Here is a 15,457-nt window from a genome sequence, read left to right as displayed (position 1 = left end):
CGCTGGACAAGAGACAAGCGCTGCTTGACAAGATGTTTTGCGCTGTTCCATCAAGAATGATTAACCAACATGCCCAAGCTGCTGTCCTGGCTGATATTGGCAGTAACTGAACAAAGAGCGAATTATCAAACGACGCTGCAACGATCGTCGACAACCGGATCGCCTGGCGAGATCTTTGTTCTGTGCATAAGGGTACAAGTTTAGCATGCATACCGAAAGCTTCAAGGCAACGCATGTAGGATTTCACCTCTGGCAAGTTACAACACAACTAGCCTCGGTATTTTTAACGTTGCATGGCTGCTACTTCTTGGTTCTCAATACTGAAATTCACAGCCGTGGGTGATGCCGCAACATAAAGCGCAAGGGAAATACTGCATAAGGGAGCAAACACCGGTGGGTTGCTTTAACAGCGTCTGGTTGTTACAACCGCGCACAGCCGCTCTAAGGAAGGGGCTTCCTTGACCAGCTTTCTGCACAGACTGCTTAATACTGTGGGCTTAAAAGGGAAGACATTACATGCAAAGAGTTAAAAACGCCGAGCAAACTCCCCGGTTTTGATGCGGTACAATGTCGTCACGCGTCTTACGCAGGTCCAAAAAAGAAAGCGCGATCCTTTCGCCATTAAAAATGAGTACCTATTGTGGTCATACCGGTGGGCAAACATTGAGCAACTGCTGCAAGAACGCGAACGCACAAATGAACATTCACTTCTCTCTGCAAGGAGCACAAAAGACCGAAAACGCATCGACGCCGGCTTTACCATCCCCACAAAAAAAGTTACGCACGCCACCGTCGTTACGCAAACCTGGTTTACGTCAGGCATTCCTGAAATCCTACCTTGGTGAAAGAGCTTGGGAAAATAAACAGCAGCAGGACTCGAAGTTAACGGTAAACCTACGTCTTTCAGCGGCCACTATATATGCATGCACACGATGATTCTGCGTCACCACCATCGTGCGACATGGGAAGACCGAGAAAAAATATGGCTCAGACAAGCCTGCGCGAAGATTAGCCAAGTTGTTCAAGACAAAAATCGCCGTCGGTGGCCCAAGTCTTGGCAGAACAGAGGCCAAGGCAAGCGCACAAGGGCCCGAAAGAGGCATCTGCGATCAATGCCGCGATAGTCTGTACACCCTTCCAATTTTTTAACGGTATCACACGAGCATCGACCGTTGGCTTGATCAGCGCCATATTACGGAACAAATCGAAAAACTCGCCGAGAGTTGCCGCATGCGCACGAAGACCAACCAGCTCACGGTGGCCGCCGTCTGCTAGGCTGTTGCAGGAGCTGCGCGCCGCCCCCGACCTTTTCCTTCGATCGTAATACTGCTGGCATACGCGCAGCCGACATTCAGGAGAAGCCACGTGCCGCCCAGCTGCAAACAGCTTTACTCAGAATTTCTCGAATGAACCTTGCGATGAATCTTTCGTTTGCTCTTGCTTTGTTTGCAGTTGTATGCGGACATGGCTATGGCCCATATAGGATATAAAAAATAGGATATATGGCCGATAACAGGAGATAAAAAATGCCAGGCAGGGCGGTAAGCGAAGGAAAGGGTTGGGGGCAGCGCGCAACTCCAGGAACAACCTGGCAGATGACGGCTGTAACGTCTTGGGCTTCGTGCACATGCGGCAACTCGGCAAGTTTGCCAATTCGTGCCGCCATAGGGCGTTGATCAAGCCAACGGTCGATGCTCGCGTGACACCGTTAAAAAATTGGACGGATACGTCGAGCAGAGGCGAATTTAGCTTGTCGCTTTGACCAACACGCATAACGTCTTGCCTCCGAGTACAGGGGACTTTTCTTTCGGGATAAGCGGCGGCATCGCGCCAAACTATGGACAGGTTTTGAAATACCATGCCAGTCATTTGGGCAACCGTAGATACGAATGTTTCCGGCATTCCGGTTAACACCGTGAAAGAGATATCATAGCAAAGCGTAGCTAACAGAGAGGCCACGGCGCAGATGACAGAACCCTGCCCTGTGTGTGCTTCGACCTACAGCAAGGTGCGCCCGCGAGCGCGCCTCTCAGCGCCTGAAGTTTCGCGTGAGCAGCTCGTGGTGGCGTTGTGCGATGATCGCGGCCAGCGTGCGCTCCGAGGCTACGCTGGTCCATTTGGATCCAAGGCACATCTCGTATTGAGCGGCGGCAAGGTCCCGGCTGCAGTGCACAGGGTGGAAGACGTGCACCAGGCCCGGGTCCGGGGCGCGCACGACGGTCAAGTTGGAGGTCACCACGCGGTCGAACAAGTCCACGTCCTCCTTGCCCCAGCCGCGGATACTCACGTCCAGGCCACCGACGGCCTCCAGGTCGGACTTATAGATGGCCGCGATGCCGAAGCCGAACTGGCGCCAGTAGCCCTCGTCGGGGGCCACACGGGGCGGATCCCCGCCTGCGGCGCCCGTGTACGCCGGGTCGTACTGGCTGAAAACGATAGGGAAGTAAGCGCTGCGGCGGCGAGCCGTGTGTGCGCGTACCCGGCGCAGCACGCCCGCGTCGAACGTCATGTCGACGTCGATGAAGAACAGCAGTTCGTCCTCCTGGAAGCGCGACGCGCCCAGTTCGAGCGCCGCGGCTCGCGAGAACTCACCCCCGCTGCCGGGCAGGAACTCGACGCGCTCCTTGTCGTAGTCTGCGCCTAGCACTCGCTCGGCTGACGCCGTGCCTTCCAGGTCGTCGGCCTCCGCGGCGGTGTCTCTGTACTGCACCACGAGAAGGGTGCACGCGTCCTCCGCGTCCAGGCACACATCGCGGAATACGCGTAAGAAGCGCTCGAAGGCGGCTTGCCGACCGCACAGCGGAAGAACGAAGCGGATCATGGCCCGTTGGGACTCGTCCGGCTGGGTAATGTCCCGAATCCGTAGCTGCGTGAACGGCTGCTGGACGTAGGCGTGGCGGCGCACGGGCAGCGTCATCTTGCGGCCGCGGTACTTGCGGTACGTGAGCAGAAGGTCCAGCACGTAGTCGGCGCCGTGCAGAGGGTCGACGCGCAGGTAGCCATAGAGCACGTCCTTGAACTCGATCACGCGACCCCGCTGCTTGGAGTACCGGTTTGTGAGCTCCATCAGGTCGCTGATGACGTTGTTGATGCTGATCTCGTAGTACGACTCGATGCGTCGACGTGGGTTTGTCACCTGTTGTGTAACAAATATTGCGCTATAACATGCTGCTGGAATGATGCCAGTAAAGTAAAAGCACGTGGAAAGCGACGTTAATGAGAAGATTTAGCGACATGGCTTCTGCCCATGCTTACATAATTTTGCATGATAAGACCACATTGAAAAAACCATTTGGCGCAACAAGCAGTCAACACCCCTGACAAACGGTTGCCTCCACTGATTTTTGTCTGCTGGCTTCACACTGAAAGAAGCCAATGCAAAAGGAAGCCAGCCATGTAGGATCAAACCCAATTTACTTTGTTGGAACTCCATGAAATGCACTGCATGAAAATATGCACACGTGGAGGAAGAAACAGGCAGTACACACAGCTGGGCTTACTTTTGGAAATTTCTTGTGAGCCAGACGCGTGTGTAATCATGCTCTGCTTCATTCCTTAGAAGCAATATTATGCCAAAGAAATAAAACTATATGAACTCACATAAAAAGAGTACTTAGTACAAATTATGCTGTTCAATAGAACACAATTCAATAAAAGATCATGTAAGCCTGCAAGCAGTGCATGCCTCTCGCTGCTTGAGTCAGCTGTTATATGATTATTAAAAAAAAAAAAAAGCACACATGGATGAACAAGCTTCAAGATTTACCAGATACAGTCACTTTCCTGCTACACTCCCCCATCCAATAACTATGCCACAGGGCAATTGTGATTGAAATAAAGGTATTAAATCAATAAGTCTATTAATAGCAGTCCTCAACACTTCTGCACCTATTTGTTGTGGCAAACTGAATTGTCGCCCAAATCCCGCTTTATCGGGCACTGCACAAAACATGCGAAAAACATTTCCAGACACAAGTGGGGCCCGTATTGAGTATTTCTCTGAACAATTACTTGGCATCGGCTTCGAAGCAACAAAGTTTTAGCGGCGACGTGCCAATCATCGCTGATACCCGGGCCCTCAGCCCACTGCTTCTCAGATGAAGTTTGCAGTTGTGTTTTTGCGGTGCGGTCGCGAGGTTTGACCATTTGGTAGTGCATGTGGTGTGCTTGACAGTGTTGACTTCCTGCTGGTTCCATACGGTCAAGATCACAAATCAGAACACAATTTATGTTGACCAGACGGCAGCCATGATCAAAGCAGCTGCATCTGGTGCAAAGCCTTCAGTCTGGTGTACTCATTCTCCTCTAGACACTGCTGTCATGGTGTCAAATGTTGTAACCAGCATGCTCGCGCATCATGCGAGGAAGCTAGCTGGAACACATACTCATGACGAAATCACCGCCACGACTCTGAATGCCTTTTCCCGACACCTACGACACGATTCCTGAAGGAACCGTTTTCTAGGTGCTGAGACCTATGCAGGCCATGCTAAAAACGCCAAGACGTCATATATTAAGTTGTAGTACCTATATTTGGCAGCAATGGGGCTCCGTGCGTGTGTTGAAGGCTCCCTCAACAAAGACCAGCAGCATACTAAATGCCAACTATGCTGCTAATGGTCTAGATGCTGGCAGGAAGCCCACCTGTATGCTGCAGATGCATCTAAGCTCACCTATGATAGTAACGAGGCAACGGCTATGACGTGGAAATCGCGGCATCACTTTGACTTCATATATAACGAAGTTGAACTGTACGATATCTGGAGGCCCATAACAAATATTTATTTCGTATGCACGCATCTGAACAGCGGCACTGCAACTCTCGGACAACTCTTACAATGGTGTGACCGTGCTTGCGTATCCAATTCCTGACTTTGTTTCCCGAGAACAACCTTTATTTGCATCTATTTCTTTGTACTGACTACGTGTAGGTATTCAACAGGGCCTTACTTGATCAGAGTAGAGGCTCTTTGAAAAGAAGTCCCATGTTAGGAGGTCTTGAATTTCTCCTGGGAAGTACTTGGTAAGCGAAGGCATCTCGGAGAGTGCTGATGATCCATTCACAATGCCTTTGCACCATGGTGATGCAGCCTGTTGGCAAAAAATACCTACCACTCAGACAAAAAAAAAAAACTCTTTAATATAAAAAGCAGAATCATCCGAGGTCTGTCGCCAACTGTCAACTAACTCCTGCATGAGAGGTGTCTACACAAATGACTTTCAAGAACATTTAAGGAACTCCCAAAATTTTCACTACCCTCAGAGGCCAAGAAGCAACAGTCGTAGCCATATCATACCCTACCCACTACCCAGCTGCACCTAATTTATATATTTAATACTGCACGCTCCAGAAACTACGCAGGAGGGTAAATATTACATAAATATGCCCCTAAAAGTATGTAAAACCAGAGAGATATACATAAAAAAAACCAACAGCTCACAAAAAAGAGAAGTTCGCTTAGAATATACAAGCTGTCAATCAATTATACACAATGAACACAGTGCTTAGAATTGCCACTGCAAGGCCAACCTGAATAAAATTCTCACTGTACAACACGTGAACACTACAATTTTCAGCCACGGTGAACAATGGTGATGGTGGAACTGTTTAAAAGAAAGTTCCCCCAATTCTGCTATCACTTTAAAATTCGATTAATTTGTTCTACCTGCCAGTTTCATGAAGCATCCCTCAAGCACCCGCTTCCCAAACAGCCAGAGTACCAGGACCCTAAATAAGACTTACCTGTATCGGCGATACACATCCACCATAGTTTTGAGCAGCCCAGCGTATCTCCCTCAGAAGCTGTAGTGATCGATGCCTCAGCTCTTGGGCACGAAAACCGCCAAAATATGCATGCACCTTGTACATTTCACGAGGATCTTTGATCGGGTGCAGTGTGAGGGACCGGTGCACTTCACGTCGCCTGACACGACCTTTCAGAGCCACCTCTCCAAAAAAATTGTGGTAAAATATGGTCTGCATCTGTAACAAAAAAAAAGGTCAATCAAGTAAATGGTAAACAAAATTATTATAAAATTACTTCATAACATTGCTCACTTTCATTCAAGCCAAATAGGGAACCAAGTTTAGAGTTATCATATGATTGCTATCATTTGTTACTTTTTTTTTACACCTTTATGCACCACTCATCAACTCAATCAAACCAGATGTGGTACCTCATAGGACCAAGTGCAAGGTATGCCGACATGCCGCCTCACGCAACGCCCAACTTCAACATCTTCATGGGTTGAGTAAAGGTGCTTCAGGCATGTTGAGATGTGTGGAACAAGGCGTCGAAGAGTCTCCCTGCTGAAAAGTACACCGGGACCACCCATGCAGAAGTTTTCATCAGGCTCAAGACTTAACTGGCCAAATTCTTCTTTGTTCCCAAGACCAGCTTGACCAATGTACTGCGGTTTACCTGCAGTTGGAGATATATGAAAGAAATGGCAAGAAGCTTCTAATTAGCAATGTTTGATGAGCTGAGAGTTATACAGCTGCAAGAAATTGTTACATACGGTGAAAATGAAAAGTATACCTGCTGCCAGCTATAAATAGCGGATAACGCTATGGGTGTTTTATAATTTACACAGATGATGGCTAATGCCCCATATCGACCAAAATGAGTAAAGATCTACGATGCCAAGCAAACTATATGCTCTTTTGCAACTGCAATGTGCAGATAACGGACTTGTTCCTTAGGTCATAACCTCAGATCTTGTGCCTCGAGCATCATGCATACATTGTGGCATTAGAAGGTTTCGGTATGAACAAGTTGAAGCATTTTAGCTTTGAAATTGCAAATGTGAAGAGTACTGTGATAGTAAGCACGCATCTGTCGAACCCACAATATGAATTTCGGTCCTGAGTCACGTCACAGGAAAGCGGATCGCATTAGAATAAATAACTTACTCGAGTTGACAGAGCGGAGAAAGCGCTCCAGCCTCTCGACGTGCACGTAAACGTCGTCGTCGCACCTCATGAACCATTCATACTGGTCAATGTAGTGATCGTGCATGTACTTGAGCATAAGAAATGACTTTTTCTGCGGCGGGTACGAGTCATCAACGCCACGAAGAGCGACCAGCGGCAGCTTCTCCTCACCGTCCCAACGTGAGGTGCCACTCGAGAAAAAAGCGAGCCTGCCACTCAGTGCTTTGCCCCAAGTGCGCTGGATTGCAAGGGCTCGCGTAGAGAGGTACTTCTCCGCAGTCATCACGCCGACGAAGAGAAGGCGAGACTTTGGTGCGCCCTGGGTTCGCTGGAAAGGCGATGTATCGCAGAAGTTTTCGCTGTTGAGCCATAGTAAAATCTGGCTCGTGATCACGAAACCGATCAGAGTACCGGCGAGCAAACTGATCGCCGAGGAGAGCGCCCCGGGTCCGGCACCCTTCATCGTACTTGGTACGCAAGCGACGGGCCCACGCAGACGCCTCAAATTTATAGTAAGTGGACTAAACACAGAACAAACTTTTTCGCACTTCTAGCTATGTCACACATCAGCCACGACGACGCTGACATCAACAAGTAAGCAAAGAAAAACTTTGTTGCAGGCGACAACACACGCGAGCGCCGCGCGACAGGAGCAAGAAAACAAAAACAAGCAAAGTTTCATTTTCGTCATTGTTTCCAGACGAAGTTGCGTCGCGCTCCACGTTTGACTTCATATGTGTGCGGTTTATCCCTTCCTCATTGGAGAGTGAGAAGTTTAACAAAATTCAACGTTTCGCTTTTCACTTTGCGTATTTAGCAAAAGGCATGGGGGCGGCCAACGTTATTAAACTGCGGCTTCCTGTGACGGTTATGCATTGCTGTAGCCAAAACAACGCAATAAATATTTTCAGTAAGTTAAGCTGCAACAACGCACAGATGTGCATTTTACTTTTTATAATAACAGGTGGATCGATGATCTGTGACTATATATCATGGGTGAACTCACACTCAAAACAGTATGTATGATTAGCAGAGTCCAAGAAGTGAACTGCAGCCACAATGCAGAACTTGCGATTTACATTACGTGGCCAATCTTGGCTGTCCTTGTACTACTGCACCCACCAATGATTGCTCATGCCAATGAAAAGCACCATTGGCCATATGCTGAGCAGCAGCTGAAGTGACTAATAAGCTTAAGAAGGACTTCCGTGGCTCACCAGCAGCAACTAGTGGCCTTTGGCACAACTTCTGCAGCACCACAGAGTAGGCCCAGGTTATACACAATAATCTGAACAGTAGTTTTGCACATGATCTGTGCAAAGAACAGACTATGTGGTCAGACTTTGCAGTTGAAAGAGAAAATTGACAAAAGGACAGACCCAATATGATAACATACTTAAAATCCTTTTATTTATCTGCTACAAAACATAACTACCAGTGGACATGCTCTCAAGTCCTGAGCACCTTAGAAAGCTTAAAAAACAAGACATTTGCAAGAAAAAAAAATCTGATTCGGTCATAGCACTTATGCTGACTATGGCACATGTTGTGCCTTTTCATTTTACGAAACAAAGGTACACATACAACAGTACAAAACATGTGCATACATTAAGGTCATGATCTGTGGAAACGCACTGCAAATAACAACGTGCTCAAGTTACACATCTAAAAAATCTGCTGTGAAAATATATTAAGCCTCTTGTCAAGTTAACAAATGTTTGCAGGCGCTGTGCATTATTACAGAGGCACAGATCGAATATAGATCTCTAAACACGCTGGCCACAGCATCGGAGTGGAAATGTCTAACTGCAGAAAGCAGATCACCGTGGTGGCACCCATCAGAATGCACAAAACATAAGGGCCAAGAGTGAAGCCCGCTTAGGCTGGATGTATAGTTTGGTCTTGGATGGATCCTTAGTATGTGGTGTTAAAGAACAGCAAGTCTCCGGAAATCGAGAGCCTTTTCACACGGCAGTATTGCAGCTTTGTTGCCGTTGGTGCAGCATGGCAACTTGGAAACGATGTATTCCGCTGACCCTCGGATCACGTGGTGTGAGACGTATGTCCTGTGTGTGTGGTGTTCAGTTGGTAGGCATGTGTAAGTGGCATTGTTCTAACTTGGCACACTTTTAAAAACCTTGAGACCACACTGCTGGCTTGTAAAAAGCCGGCAGGAATATCACATTTGCATCACAGGTGGCCCACTAAAAAGACTTTACTGCTGTCGGTCCATGCACTGGATGTCAGCTGCAGTGCAGCACAAAACAACGGGTTCGAAAATGAGTGATGCCCTCAATAACAGACAGCCCTTCTGGAGGACTGTGTCTCAACAGTATGATGAGAGTAATGTGCTTTGCTGTTCAACAATATCATGCTATCATCAGTCATAGGAGATTTCTTACGTACACAAGCAACCGTCTTACAATCCTCCCCAGTGGAATAAAAGTTGTACAGGTACTTAACAACGGTTGCACACTTGAATGCAGCCACTTGTGTCGTTTATACCCGTCTAAAAGCCACTAATTGGCCAGAAGCCAAAGAAGATGAACACGGTGCCTCATGACAACAGGCTGGCATGGAATGAGCAATTGGCAGATGACTGTTGAACAATGCCTTCAAACCACAAGTGGCTGCAACATATGCACGCTATGTCCTGGCATAACCCTGAAGCTCTTGTAAAGAGCACATGTAGCTCCGGACATCTCCCACTTCATCTTGGACAGGAGACTGAAGGGTGGCCAGCGCCCAAGTCCGCTGCAGGCTTAGGGAGACCTCAGTTTCTAGATGTTTCACGTCAGTGGGGCGCAGCTCGCTGTAGTAAGGTCCCCCACCACTGCTCCCGGAGACGCAGTCTGCTGGAATGACCAACTCCTTCAGCTGCGGACCCCGCAACCGTGCCACAGCTATGAGGTCCATGTCTGCTATCTCGTGCCCTGCATGCATGGAAAAGGCAAAGGTTCACAATTAATGTTCAAAAAGACTGTTTGCAATGTGTAATAAAAACTCATGCATGCATATGATGCAATAACCACTGTAATTAGTGGTCAGTGTTTCTCTCATGCCTATGAGAAATGAACCATACCAGCAGGTAATAAAACTGCAGTCATTACCGCTAAGTCATACGGTGGCAGGCTAATGAGTCAGTAACGGATATCAGCAGCTGATCATTAACTACTTTATATCTGACAAGCCACACAGTTAAGTCGTGAATGATATACAACATCACAAAAGGAAAGGCACAGGAAACAAGTATTCTGCCATTTTTCAGCCAGTGTGCAATGTTTCATCACCAACATCGCAGCTTCTTTTTGACATAAAATATTATAGTGCACTCAGATGCCGCAACATGAGATGACCAACGTGCAACTCACCAACTAATTTGAGACTGCTAAGGCGATGGCAACGCCACGCCAGCATCACCACGGGGCTCTCAGCTCGTACTGCAAATGTGCGCTGCGGGATTCCTTCACTACCAGAGAAGGAACTCACGACGACGACTGCCTCCACTGTGTCAGCATATTGTGCAGATAGTAGATCCAAGACATCACTCCGAAATCCGCCACTGAAGTAGGACTGAAACCTGGCTAATGGAATGGCAGCACAGAGAAGGCTCTTGATGGCGCTCCATGGCTCACAGGTGTGTAGTAGTGTGATTGTGACGCGAAGCTTTGGGCATCGCCGGCCAAGTTCAATCCATGAGCCTTCACAAACAGTCTGCTGGTCATCAAGGCCGTGAACATGCAGCACCAGCTTTGAAAGCACCCCTCGTTCACTGAGCAGCAAAAGGAACTGGTCACAGACGTAATCATAGTCAATGCTCAGAGCCGTGAGGAATTCGAATTGGTGCAAGTGCCGCAAATGGACCTCAGGAATGGGATAGTGGTCGGGGTCTTCCTTCACGCTGGCGAGGTAGAGCTGAGAGAGCGATCGTCGTTGATGTAAGCTTAGCAGTGTCAGGAAGCTATCTGAATGGTGGAATATGTCCTCCAGGCATCCGAGAGAGAAGTGCTCCAAGTGGTTCGTGGTGCAGATGACTTGCCTGATAGCCTCAATAAACCTGCGCCAAAACAAACGTTGCAGCTTTTATTACAAGACCTACAGCAATAGTAACGAAGTCTTTACAGCTGAAAATCGCGCATTAACTTGGCGCGTCTGGTTACAACTCCACAAGGCATTGTCCTGAGAGGGCCAGTACATATTACGGCGCCCGATCAAAAATGTCGTTCTCTCTCAGTTTTCTCAGGCGGCGGGCTCCTAACATTCGTTGCAAGCTCTATGTAACCCAACCCGACCTGAGCATAACGTCTAAGCAGGCTGTTTCGCCAACACATATGGTAGGCAATATGTCATCTAGACTACCTTATTTGCGCGAAAGTCAGTGGGTGACATCTAACGTGTCACATTTTGTTAAGCTCTCGCAGTTTACCCCTGAGCAACAATACCACTGCGCTGAAGGTCGAGTAACCTCACGTGACAGCTTTCTACTCAGACGACCGGACACCGCCGAGTAAAATTAAAAAAAAAAAAAAAGTAAGGCAAAGCAAGCGGACTATTTTTGGTTGCGACTTCGCTCTAAGCACGGCTCAGGTCGCATTGAGGCCGTCAGCTTTTGAACAAACTTCCAGCAGGCACACTTTCAGCGCCGATTAACAGCGCCTGACGCTCGCTCACCTGTCGTAGACGGCGATGGTTTCGTTTTCATTGCCTGTGCACGTCGGGCCGTCGCTGGGGCGTAGAGGCCAGGCGACAACGCAGGCAGTCGGACGGAGACAGAGCGATGCCAGTTGACGGTTTTCTCCGAGAAATGCAAGAACAGCGACGCATTGCTGAACGATCTGTGGGCTTGTACAGTCGAACTCCAGGGTGAAATGACGCACAAAGCGCCCGCATTTTCTGGACAGAAACTCGGCCTGACGCCAGGCGTTTCGCTTGCGGCTTAAGCGGATCGTAAGCGTTGTCCAAAATCGTGGATGGAAAAGGCATTCCCGCCATGCCCGACATGTAGAGGAAGCCTTTAATTTGTCCCTGAATGACAAATACTCGTAAATTTCGACTAGGACAACAGATGGCAAGGCAGCAAAGTCCCCGCGAGCCCACCCCACCGACATTACAATGCGGACCCACAGCCCACATGGAAACTGCGACTGCTGAGACCTTGCTCCACCTGCTGCAAGCAGCTTTTCTGTGTACAAGGCGCCAGGGACCCAGCTTAAATTAGGAACTACTAAATTGCTGTAATACAGTTTTAAATTTTGTGCAATGTAAGAAAAGAAAGTTAATTTATAATTTTATAGTGCGGGTTGTGCGTGTGTGGCGGCGCTAACATTCAACCAAGACGCTTCTTTTTGTTGTTCAGTTCGCTTGGATGCTTGCGATGACGAAATATTGTGCGCGTTTACCATTAATCCTGTCACATACGAATGCACCGCCTTCCATCGCTTATATTTTGAATAGGGCGTGTTCCCGATGTACGTACACGAGGGTTGATCGTTGCAGTGCGCAAGTGATGCCAGCGTTGGGACGATAACCTCTGCTACACTGCTGCCTGCGGAAGATGTATGGACTACGGCGTGTTCTCCGGCGACAATGCTGGGCCCTGTTGGTTCAGTGTCATGCGAAAGCAAGTTTGTCATCTGCATTGAAACCGCTGTGCGCCTTCGCTGCCGACGAAAAATGTGTTAGTTTATCGCCACTCCACTAGAAACGTGCTTGCCAAGCCGCTTTTGCTGCGTCGTTTTGTGAGAGTGCCTTGTGACTCGGCTTTAGCAATAAGATGTTCGAGTTTGCGTGCGTCTCATATTTGCGATAGTCTCATGATGCCTGATTTGTAGCCACATCAAGCGCACTATTGGAGCTCATATTCTCAGTACTGCTTTTTTTCTTTTATTTGGTCTCGTTATACTCTGAGAGAACTGCTTGCTAGTCCACAACAGTAAAGAGAAAATTTTTCATAATGCGTTCTGCGTTAACAACCGAGATCTGGTTGTTACTGGTGTTTCAGACTGTGCCTGCGACCTTAAGCCATTTGCGCCAACTGAGTAGCCACTGCAGAAGTTCATGGCGAACATTCTCATCAAACGGAGACAACAATGAGTATGACACCAATGCATATGCAGCTCGACTCAAAAACAAAATGTTACTGTGCGCAGCTAATGTTATATCCTCTGCAAAATGTTTTCAGGCCTTCCATGTCTGAAGTCGAGTACGAGGCCCTGACAAAAGAGGCTTTGGAAACTCTCGCTGAAAAGTTTGATGAAGTAATTGAAGATCTTTGTGATGTCCCTGAAGCGGACCTTGCATTGAGTGTGAGTAACGCTTGCACATTTCATATATATTCGTGCAGATGCTAATAGGTAGTAAAAACATATGCTTTTCTTCTGCATAGGATGGTGTTTTGACAGTACACCTAGGGCGCAAATATGGCACCTATGTCATCAATAAACAGACGCCAAACAGGCAAATCTGGCTTTCTTCGCCCATCAGGTATTAACTTGAGTGTGCAGTCTTCATAATATATACTTTTCGGATTTCTCAGTTGGGAAAGGTGAAGAATGTAAAGAAACATGCATTGCTTTTTCAGTGGTCCAAAGAGGTACGACTTCATTGGAAACAAATGGGTGTACAAGCATGATGGCGTGTCTCTCTGTGATCTTCTGGAAAGTGAGATATCTTCGTTACTAAAGAAGCCTGTGAAGTTTGATTGCAATATTTGAAAAAGTTATACCTTAGATTTTATAACTTTTCTTACTGCATATTTATTGTAAATAAAGGTCTGTTAGTCATGATTCCAAGTTGTCCATTAATATGTTTTACTTGCTGCTGATCAGTTTCTCCTTAACGAATTCAGCTTTAGTGCATGAGTGCACAAAAGTTGGTGTTTGTGAAATCTGCTAGCAATGCACTTTTTGAGCTGTCCATAACTGTCCTGTGTGCTTCACAGAGCAAACACATTCTTGAGTGAAATAGCATGTATTATTACGAGTTATGAATGAAATAACATGTATGTATTACCTTCATGGGCATGATACTATGCGGATCATATTACTTTCACAAGTGAGGATGCTATCTTTTATTTCTTTTATTAGAGAACTAGCTCTCGTAATTATTAGAAGGTGTATTCTTTTGTTTTGTGCTTTCATTTTGTGAAAAGCCCCACCACGGTGGCTCAGTGGTTATGGCACTCGGCTGCTGACCCGAAAGACGCGGGTTCGATCCCGGCCGCGGCGGCCGAATTTCGATGAAGGCGAAATTCTAGAGGCCCGTGTGCTGTGCGATGTCAGTGCACGTTAAAGAACCCCAGGTGGTCGAAATTTTCGGAGCCCTTCAATACGGTGTCCCTCAGAGCCTGAGTTGCTTCGAGACGTTAAACCCCAATAAACCAACCAATAAACCAATCATTTTGTGAAGAAAAATGCAACTCATTCAAAATTGTTGTAGAACCAGGGTTCTGATAGCACGGTGATGGTAGTAGTGGTTTTAATAAACAAAACAGCAATGACCTGTCATTAATGGTCCCTTCAGTGACAAAGCAGAGCAGGGTGCCAAAGTGGTACCTTTCAGGCAGCTTTTCATTTGTTTGAACCCTGGAAGTAAATTGAAATAGTTGAGGGCACTCCTTAAACTGGTTTTTCCAAACCTATTTCATCATCAACCCAACTACGTACACTGCCGGACAAAGGCCTCTGTGATATCGCTCTAATAAACCCTGTCTTGTAGCATCCACTTTTGACATTATATCTGCAGACTTGCTGATCTCGTGCATCCCTATGACACTCTCGCCCCTACTACATTTTCCATCCCTTGGAATCCACCCTGTTACTTTATGGGACCATTGGATGTCTACTTTCTGCATTACATGTCATGCCTCTGCCCACGCCCATTTCCTTTTCGTGATCTCGGCTCAGATAACTCACATTTGTTCCCTTACACAATCTCCTCCTGTCTCTTAATGTTGTCCTTATCATATTACTTTACATAAACTCACATTTGTTCCCTTACACAGTCTCCTCCTGTCTCTTAATGTTGTCCTTATCATATTACTTTACATAAACTCACATTTGTTCCCTTACACAATCTCCTCCTGTCTTTTAATGTTGTCCTTATCATATTACCTTACATAAACTCACATTTTATTCCCTTACACAGTCACTTCCTGTCTCCTAATGTTGTCCTAATCATATTACTTTACAGAGCAGGGTGCCAAATTGGTACCTTTCAGGCAGCTTTTGATTTGTTTGAACCCTGGAAGTAAATTGAAGTAGTTGAGGGCACTCCTTAAACTGGTTTTTCCAAACCTATTTCATCATCAACCCAACTGTGTCCACTGCAGGACAAAGGCCACTTTGATATCGCTCTAATAAACCCTGTCCTGTATCATCCACTTTTGACATTATATCTGCAGACTTGCTAATCTCGTGCATCCATATGACACTCTTGCCCCTACTACATTTTCCATCCCTTGGAATCCCCCCTGTTATTTTATGGGACCATTGGATGTCTACTTTCTGCATTACATGTCATGCC

General features: G+C 47.1%; 3 protein-coding genes across 3 annotated transcripts; 1 reads left to right on the top strand and 2 right to left on the bottom strand.

Moving 5' to 3' along the window:
• Window positions 1-50: 50 nt before the first annotated feature.
• Window positions 51-7,595, bottom strand: LOC149341521 (chondroitin sulfate synthase 1-like). Its single transcript, XM_089543615.1, has 5 exons — window positions 6,914-7,595; window positions 6,178-6,422; window positions 5,744-5,983; window positions 4,951-5,091; window positions 51-3,136 (listed from the first exon to the last, which is right to left on the bottom strand). Exons 1-5 carry the CDS (start codon window positions 7,395-7,397, stop codon window positions 2,030-2,032), a joined length of 2,217 nt encoding a protein of 738 aa, XP_089399741.1. The 5' UTR covers window positions 7,398-7,595; the 3' UTR covers window positions 51-2,029.
• Window positions 7,596-8,322: 727 nt separating this feature from the next.
• Window positions 8,323-12,099, bottom strand: LOC149341520 (F-box only protein 33). The gene is made up of 3 exons (XM_089543612.1): window positions 11,606-12,099; window positions 10,306-10,991; window positions 8,323-9,867 (listed from the first exon to the last, which is right to left on the bottom strand). The coding sequence occupies exons 1-3, from the start codon at window positions 12,040-12,042 to the stop codon at window positions 9,581-9,583; spliced, it is 1,410 nt and encodes a 469-aa protein (XP_089399738.1). The 5' UTR covers window positions 12,043-12,099; the 3' UTR covers window positions 8,323-9,580.
• Window positions 12,100-12,295: 196 nt separating this feature from the next.
• Window positions 12,296-13,719, top strand: fh (frataxin). Its single transcript, XM_089543613.1, has 5 exons — window positions 12,296-12,611; window positions 12,936-13,027; window positions 13,116-13,239; window positions 13,320-13,417; window positions 13,515-13,719. The coding sequence occupies exons 1-5, from the start codon at window positions 12,489-12,491 to the stop codon at window positions 13,645-13,647; spliced, it is 570 nt and encodes a 189-aa protein (XP_089399739.1). The 5' UTR covers window positions 12,296-12,488; the 3' UTR covers window positions 13,648-13,719.
• The last annotated feature ends 1,738 nt before the right edge of the window (window positions 13,720-15,457 follow it).

Source organism: Amblyomma mixtum, chromosome 5 (assembly GCF_055824585.1).
Source record: "Amblyomma mixtum isolate Tamu chromosome 5, ASM5582458v1, whole genome shotgun sequence".
Classification (NCBI taxonomy): Eukaryota; Metazoa; Arthropoda; class Arachnida; order Ixodida; family Ixodidae; genus Amblyomma; species Amblyomma mixtum.
This window is presented reverse-complemented; position numbering and strand designations above follow the sequence as displayed.